This window comes from Cebus imitator, unplaced genomic scaffold, assembly GCF_001604975.1.
Source record: "Cebus imitator isolate Cc_AM_T3 unplaced genomic scaffold, Cebus_imitator-1.0 Scaffold134, whole genome shotgun sequence".
In the NCBI taxonomy this organism is placed as follows: Eukaryota; Metazoa; Chordata; class Mammalia; order Primates; family Cebidae; genus Cebus; species Cebus imitator.
Window position 1 is genome coordinate 1736829 of NW_016107449.1, and position 8781 is coordinate 1745609.

The window sequence follows — 8781 nt, forward strand, 5'->3', positions numbered from 1 at the left end:
ACAGAGAAGGGTCAATGGCTTGGTCCTGGTCGTGGCTAGCATTCTCTAATCATTCAAAGCAATGCGTTCAGAAATACAAGGGGTCGGTTCCCCGAAAGCAGGTCCATTTCAGCGAGGAGTTACTGGGACCTTCCTATGAGACCACACGGGTGCTCGGTGCCAGCGCCAGCAACACAAAGAAGGCACCACACAAGTCCCAGCTGCCCTGGAGACAGACAGGCCAACGAGGGCCCAGTACGAAGCTGAGTGGGACAGAACTCTTGCAAGGGGCCTCAGGAGAAAAAGCCTCCCAGGCCTGAGACCTGGGGACAGCCCCGCAGAGAGCTGTGAGCTGTGGCTGTGGGCTGGCCCGCCAGGCCCTCCAGGCCCTGTGGTTTCACTCTGGCCTCAACAACATGTTGACCATGTCCTTGGGGCTCCACGACCTTTATATTCCCGTCTCTCTCCACCTGGCAAGAGCAGCCACCCCAGGCCGCTGGGGATTCAACCAGAAAATAGACACACTTGTAAGGGTCCACGGTGTCTGCATGCCTGTGGTCCCGTGTCTGGGTGTCCCCCCTCGGCTGAACAGTGAGGACAGATCTAGTGCCCCGGACCAGATAACACTGCTCATGTAAGCGTGAGTGTGGGCACTGCCTTGGAGCGCACGTGGATATCTGCCTTCGGAATGGTGGGAGACCACTGGCCATTGGCAAGATGCCCCAAGTTTGCTGGCCCCTCACCTTGAAAGGTGAGAGTGACCTCGTGGGCATTGCAGGCGTCTCTTCGGACACTCGCAGCTATCCAGGTGGCAGGATTCTAGTTCTCACAGCTCCTTATGGCCCGCTCATCCCAACACCCACGAAGGCATTTCTGCCATCGCCGACACCCCCTTCCCGCCCCCACACACACCATCACCCTCCAGCTAAGAAACCACATTGCTTCAGCTTCAGCTGCAGTTCTGGTGAACTCCACGCCATCAGAGGACGGATGCAGCCCCCTTGGGTGGCGTTTTGTGACACATGCGGCTGCTTCCTGGAATGGTCACATTGAGTGACTTTTTCTTTGCAAATGGGCTCTAGAAACAAACTCTTATTCTTTATCACCAGCCATGCTGTCTGAGCCTGTCCCCCATCCTGTGTGCCCCGCCAAAGCCATTCTCATCCCCCGACCTCCGTGGCCCTCCAGGTGAGTCACTTCTCACTGTGGTTTGGTCTGTATGCCCTCCCCAGGAAGTATTCTGAACCTACACCCCCGCAGGCTTCAAGGCCGGGAACACCACCATCCTCTGGAAGCTGGTGAGAAATGCAGGTTCCCCGGCCCTGCTCACAACCTCTGGGTCAGAATCTTTGGGTGGGGGAGCCAGGAACTTGCATTTTAACATGACTTCAGGGGATGCTGGTTTCTTCTGAAGCTTACAAGGAGCTGTGGATAAACATCGAAGGCATGTTGCCCAGGGACAAAGCTTTTATTAAGTCTGGCCTGGGAAGAGCGCATTATTCAGTGTTTTCAGAGCCCCGTTCGCTGCTGGAGTTAGAGACTCTGAGGGTCTTGGTCCTCAAGACTGTGACACTGAGCTGTGCTGGCTGTGGCCACAGGAGGGCACCCGTGACGACCAAATGGGCGCACCTCAGCCACCCCGGGGCGTCTTCTTCCTCTCTCAGGCTCTCCAGTGCTCCAGCTGCAGGCGTCCACCCGTCCTCCAAAAGCCTTTGAGGGATGGGGACGGCCATAACCAGCCAGACCCCGGCCTAGCACTTGGCAGCGCGTGCCTGGGCTGGGAAGCTGCCCTCGGGGAGGCACGGAGAACGGGGTTGAGGACGCCTGCTCTTGGTTTCCTCAACCCCTGTCCCCAACCCCCAGGCTGGTGCCCCCCTCTCGAGACCCTTAGCGTAGGTGGAGGGGATGGGGAGGCAGACACCTCCCGGACTCCCTGCCTCTCTCGAGAGGCGCAGCGCTTTCCCGAGCTCACCCACGACCCTGGCACCCACTGTCACCCTTTCTATCCTTTTCACCTCTGCCTTTCCAGGGCTCCGCCCCTCCCATCCCAGTCCACTGCTGTGTCCTGGGGTCCCTGTCCACTCACACCTCTTACACTTGTATTCCAAGGTCTGACTCTGGGGTGCCCCGTGGAGGTCTCCTTCTGCCATCGGGGGTGCTGGGCTGCTGGGGCTGGGGTTGATGTCTGGGGCACCCTCTCTCCCATTGCTTGTCCTTCCCAACCCACCTGCCTGGGTGTTCACGTTCCTCTACCCTGAACAGGAGGTGATTTAACAGGCTTTGGAGGAAGGAAGCGTCTGTGTGGGAGAGACAGGGTGTGGGAGAGCCATGAGGCCTGGAGGAGGCGTTTCTGCACCAGCAGGTCAATTTAAGGGCCAGACTTGAGCCCTGGGAGGCTTCAGTGGACACCAGGGCTCTGAGGGGCAAAAGCAGGGGCTGCTGGGCCCTGCAGCATGTTGGGTCCGCAGAGGAGGGCTCTGCCCTGGGCACTGTCACTGCTCCTCATGGGCCTCCAGCTGCTGGTGACCTACGCCTGGTGTTCCGAAGAGGAAATGCGTAGTGATAATAAAATGGTCCAGGATCCTATGTTCCTGGCCACAGTGGAGTTTGCCTTGAACACTTTCAACATGCAGAGCAAGGAGGAGCATGCCTACAGGCTGTTGCACATCCTGAGTTCGTGGAGGGAGAATAGCAATGAGAGAAAGGTTGGTGATCACATCCTCTTCTGGCCTGTCCTTCTCCATCTGCCCCTAAGTGAGGGACCAAGGCATCTGGTCTGGGAAACTTGGTTCACCATCTGCAGTCCATACTTGGGTAGTCCACACCTAATTATGGTAGTTTCAGTTCTGGAAAATATCGAACTCAGAGATTGTTTTAAATTAGGTAAATGTCTATTCACATGCAAGATGTATTTTTCAATCTTCATGATTTTTATGACATTGTATACCTGAAGAGTGACTTCGGAATAAGGACTTCTAAGGAGATGAAGCTGACAGGAAGGGAAAATGTCTAAAGAGACTGAAATACTCTAAGGTCATAAAATGAAAATAGAAAAGCAAGGGAACACACACACACACACACACACACACACACACACACACACACAGGCACAGGACAGTGAGAATTTGGGGGCAATAAGGAACACCATCAGCCCCAAGAGGCCGCTGTGAGAGGTCAGTTCTCTATTTCCACCTTCCCTGGGCTCCTCGTTCTGTCTTTTACACTCTTCCTCAGTCAATGGTCCTTCATCCTAAAATGCTTGCTTTTTTGATGAAATCATTAATGCAGTCGGGAGTGCACAGTTCCTCTGGGCTGCAGGCATGAACAATTAAAATGCGCTCCTAACGGAGGACTTCCGGTTTCGGGGGAGAAGGAGCATTGGCTTTCCTTTCTCAGCACCAGGAGGCTGAAAGAAGGGCAGACAGACTCCAGAGCTGCACAGAGCTTAAGCTCTGCAAAGACTCTGTGCAAGGCCCTGGCTGGTGCTCTGCCCCCTGGGGTGGAGTCTTCACTGCTGTCCTTAGGATCGTAATGCCTGTACAGAGGAATTCCCCTCCTTGCTCATTTGCTGCCTCCTCCCAGGAGAGTTAGAAGCCTGATGCACCAGAGGGGCATCTGGTCAGGTAATGGTGTCTGATAAGATTCATGCTGGAACCTTGGAAGCCTCCGAGATTGAGATTGGCCAGACCTCCTGCTTCTGTTTTCCCAGAGCTTTGCTTGATTCTCTAAGACCTCAGTGTAAGCCTCCGTTCTGATACCGTTAGAATAAAATCTAAGCTCCTTACTATGGTCTGTAAGTCTCAAATGACTGTAAGTCCTAAAAGCCTTCCACGTGGCTTCCTGGATGTGGCAATCCCAGAGTCAGTTTGGGGGCTGGGAGGAATGCGTGGATGGGGAGGGAGGGTATGGAGTGGAATGGAATGGAATGGAGTGGAAAGGCGAGCAAGGAGAAGGTCAGTGTGCACTCTGCAATAGGGCAGATGGTGTTGCCTGAAGCCCTTCTCCTAGGGCTTGTGCCTGCGTGTAGTGAGCGCTGTAGGTCCTTTTTCTTGCCGGAGGTCAGGTGGAAGGTTTGACAACAGGCTGTAGATGCAGCTCCCTCTGCCCCAGGGCTGAGGGTACCCTGAAAACTCTTGGAGAGCCAACACTCTCCTGGACATGTGGCTCTGTCCTCCGGGAACGCAGCTGCAAGATCAGAGGCCTGCTGAGAGTGATGCTGGAGTCTCACCGTGGGAGAGGGGGGTGGGTAGAGGTGGAGCATGTGTTAGTGGGGTCTGACTCAGCCTGCGTCCTCCCCAGCCCCACCACGCCCACCCACCTGCTCTTTGCTGTTACCTCCGCAGTCTAGAGAAGATCCTGTGTTTTACCTCCAGGGAGCTGATGCCAGGCCCATGGGGAAGCTCCCAAATGCAGTAGGGTGTTGGGGCCTCTCCTACACAAATGACACCTTCACTTGCAGCTACTTGGGGGCAGGAAGACAGTGCGTCCACTTTATCTTTTTTTTTCCCAACAGTGGCGAGGTAAGATGGCGTTCTCCATGAATCTGCAACTGCGCCAAACCATATGTAGGAAATTCGAAGATGACATTGAAAACTGCCCTTTTCAAGAAAGCCCCGAGCTGAACAATGTAAGACAGGGCACCAGCTTCTCTCATGTCCACAGCTGAGGATGTTGCGTGGGATGTGGTGTGGGCACAGGAGCAGCTGATAAAGCCATTCTGAGGGACAAAGGCAAGTGAGCCCACAGCAGGCTCTACCAGGCTGCCTTGCCTGTGCCTTAGTGGGGAGCCGTGAGGCAGGAAGCCTAGAGGTCTCCTTCACTTTCAGGCTCCTGGCCAATCTGGGTTTCCTTACTTTGCCCTCTGACACCATTGCAGCTGCCTGCACGTGGGCCACGTGGCCTTCAGAACCTTCTCTCTGGTCTTCCTCTCTACTTCTTCCCTGTCTTCTAGAGAAAGATCCTGGAAACAGTGGTGACAATGTCTGTGAGTGCTATTCTCAGGGTTTTCCTACCCTGCCCTAGGCTCAAAAGCGGTGGAGGCTGAGAAGAAGCCCCCCTGCCTCACTCTCAGGCCCTGCTGAGCTGCAGCACCTGCTCTAGGGGACAAGCTCCAGGCGAAGCCTGGCTCTGGGAAAACTCTTCTCATTCTTAGTCAGCCCCCTTACTGTAAGATGAACAAATAGGTAGCTAGTGGCCTAAGCCCGGGAATGCTTCCACGGGGACAAAGCGTTCTCCTGCTGCTCTTGGGTGCAGAGATCACATAGGGACATCCTGGGGTTCCGCTAAGGGCCACGGGCTGGAGGAGGAGGCATGGCACAGGTGACCCTGGCTAAGGAGGGAGCCTCAAATCATGATGCGATTCAGGGTTGGCGTCAGGCTTAGGCTAGACCTGAAGGCCGGAGCCACGTGGCTCAATTGCTGGCCCCGGGAATGGGCAAGGTGGCGATGGAACCCGTGTTGAGAGGGGATGCCACGAGATCCCCAAACCTCCCCCACCCTGGCCCTGCTGCCTCTTCCTGTGCTTGTTCCCTCAGACCTTCAGCTGCTTCTTCACTGTGGAAACCATGCCCTGGAAGACATATTTCGAACTCCTGAACAAGACCTGCTCAGAGGGTCTCTCCTGAGTGGAAGCCACTGACATGCCTGGCCACACGCTGTCCCCTCCTCTACGGACACCAGCTGTTTCCAGGAGTTGACTGTTCACATCAGTGGCTGAGCAGCTCCTTGCATATGTGTTCTCTCACTTTGCAAGTGTCTGAGGTGTTATGGCTTGGCATTTTAGAAACGTCTCTTTGTCCAGGTTCCTCCTGTAGAATAGGTCATTAAACATCAGCATTTCCAGAAGCTTCCTGTGCCATGTGCTGGAGAAAGGGGGCTGGGCAGTCGATGGAGTTCCTCTCAGAAGGGCAGCCTGTTTGCATCTGGATCGGTGGGGTCTTCCATCCATTAGGACCCTGTGAGCCAGCTCCAGGTGGCACTGCCAAGATGAGTCTGAGCTGCTGTCTCCAGGCGCATGGCTGATGATGGCCCACGTGGCCAGAGGGAAAATGTCTGTGGTCTTCCGGGGCACCCAATGTGCACGATGGAGCAAGATAGGGCCTCTGGTCCCACTCAGCACACTTAGAGGGCATCTGGTCAAGCAATGGTGTCTGATAAGATTCACGCTGGAACTGGCCAGACCTCATGCTTCTGCTTTCCCAGTGCTTTGCTTGATTCTCTAAGATCTCAGTGGCTGCTGCTCTTGAGGGACCCACCACCTTTCCTGGTCCGTGGAAGCTTCGTGGGTAGAGGAAGGACTTCTAACCTCACCCTTATAAAGTTGTCCTGGCATGCAGATCAGCAGCATCTTCTGGAAGAATCTTAGAAATATCCAACTTCAGGGCCTCTGACCTTTGGAAAATGCATCTGCCCTCTCACAAATCCCCAGGAATGCAGAAATCCCCTGAAAATGCAGGATTTGCAGGAATGTGCACCCCCAGGGGATGCAGCGTGAGATGCAAGGGCAGGCTGGATGCCACTAAGACCCTGGCCAAATCACCTAAACCGGAGCTTGGCCAAAAACAAAAAAAAACAAAAAAAAAAATCTGAAGCCAGAGAGTAACTATTCCGGCCTTTGTGGGCAAATGGTCTCTCTCAACTACTCAGCATTGCTACCATATCTTGAAAGGGACAGTAGCCAAGCAAACATATAAGATTGGTTGTGTTCCAATAAGCGTTTGTTTACACAAACAGGCAGTGAGCTGCTTGGGCCTTGGGCCGTAGTTACCAGTCTCTAACACTAAGCCTCCTCTGGTGCCCGAGATGTACCATGCTACCAGCTTCCACACCAGCACCTGCGTCTCCCCCAGCTTCGCTCAGGTGTTAATCTGTGCAAATGGGCTCCATCAGCAGAGCGCACTCCAGGTTTGGAAGAGGTCAAGTCTGAGGGCCACATTCTGTCACTGGAAATGAGCGGTGTATGTCTCAGTCTTCTCAGCCTCAGGGCACCCAATTCAGAGTTGAATTTTTGGATTTACATCCCAGCAGGATATACCGCTGTGGTCCAGAGTCTGGCCTCTAGAAAGAAACCATCACATTCTCCAGCTAAAAATTAATTACTCTTTCTGGACAAGACTTAAGTTTCTTTTCCATAAATATGCCTTCAGCATTTAGCTGCAGTTACTTGTGAACTTCAGAGGGACTAGAATATCCTGAAGGCAAGTTCTAAATACCCTAAACCCAAGTTCTCATTCTCCCTATCCCCCAGGAATCTCCCCACTAGGCCTTGGCAGGCCCAGGGAATTTGTGTGTCTCACCAGCTCCCCTGGGACAGACACGTTCCTGTTCACCAGACCACAATTTGAATGGTGCAGGTTCAGCAGACATCATTGCAGTGTTCGTGCAGACCAAACCACAAGTGAGAAGTAACTCACCTCAAAGGGCACTGGGGTGAGGCTGAGAATGGTTTCTTCAGCACACATTGAATTGGGGAAGGGGTCAGAACACTATGCCTGATTGTAAAGAAAAAGGAGAGTTTCTATTGTGTGTATATGGTTATTGCTTTCTTATAGGCAGTGTGCTCAGAGATTAAACTATTGCCCAATGTTACAATGTCCTCTATTAAAGCAAATAATAGGTTATTATCATGAGGTTGCTTTTGTACTTGGAACTCTTTCATAAGTAAATCAAAACTTAACTTGGAGGCACTTCTCATGGCTGACTTATAAATTAAAACCTAGCGTCAATCAATCACAAACAGCCAGCCAGTTAGTTACATAACTAGGGACCTCTGATCACAAGATACCCAAATAAGGCAAACACCTAGGACCAGGAACATCACCATTCCCTGGGTGCTGGTTAGAGATGGGCTTTTCCTGGCCCCACCCACACCTACTTTGTCAGTATCTTGGGAAGTAGGGTAGCTAAAACTTGGGTTTTAACATGCATTCGGGCGATTCTGGTGTCTGAAGTTTACAAGTGCCTGCAGATAAATGTTGAAGTCATTACACCTATCATTGCATCAAGCCCAAATAAATCTAGTTAAGCCAATCAGATAATTTCTTTACTTTGCTGCCTTGTTTAGCCTGTGAAACCTTGCTGTTTATGCTACTAGAGAAAAGCTTTCTGAATCTTTTCCAGTTTTGAGTGTTGCCCAATTCATGAATTCTTCTTTGCCCAATAAACTCTGTTGAATTCACTTTGTCTGAAGTTTCTCTTTAACAATTTCATGTCAGATGTGGAATCCTAAGACAAACCCCAGTAGCATCTATGAAAACCTACTTCCCAAGCCAAGGCACCAACTGAGCCATGGTGCTCTCTTGCTGCAGCTGGAAAGTGGGGGTGAGTTTCCTTCCAAATAGGAGCTCCAGAAACTTGCATTTTGACCTCGCCAACTTTGTTTGCACATTTCCTTAGCCAGACTCCATTCAGAATCAGAACGGATCCAATAAATAGCAACCCTGAGACCAATTAGAGCCCTCAGGTAGGTATTTTCTGAAAATTGATTTCTCCAAAGAAAGGAGCCTGGGACTCCACTAGCTGGGATACTGGTTAATTTCATGTCTGATAATTAGGGACCAGGAACCTTTATATTTTTGGACAAACAAGTTAACCTTGCTAAGGACAATTTAGAATGACAGCATTCACACAGGGAAGTTTTAATCTTGGCAATATTGTTCATTTGCAAGGTGCAGTAGAAACGAATCCAAAACATCTAAAAGCAATACCATCAATAATAACAAAATAAAAAAACAAAACTAACGGAACAATGGGTTGTAGCTTTCATTAGCATGCAGAAGCTCCTAAATAATAAAACGAATAAAA

The 8781-nt window shown here is 51.8% G+C and overlaps 1 protein-coding gene across 2 annotated transcripts; it reads left to right on the top strand.

Annotated features, from left to right (window-relative positions):
* Window positions 1–2242: 2242 nt before the first annotated feature.
* On the top strand, window positions 2243–5823 carry CST9 (cystatin 9). 2 transcript variants are annotated; one of them, XM_017541453.2, is made up of 3 exons: window positions 2247–2684; window positions 4493–4606; window positions 5514–5806. In XM_017541453.2, exons 1-3 carry the CDS (start codon window positions 2433–2435, stop codon window positions 5601–5603), a joined length of 456 nt encoding a protein of 151 aa, XP_017396942.1. In that variant the 5' UTR covers window positions 2247–2432; the 3' UTR covers window positions 5604–5806. The 2 variants fall into 2 exon arrangements, with proteins under 2 accessions (XP_017396943.1, XP_017396942.1); XM_017541454.2 differs by having other exon boundaries at window positions 2243–2684; window positions 4493–5823.
* The last annotated feature ends 2958 nt before the right edge of the window (window positions 5824–8781 follow it).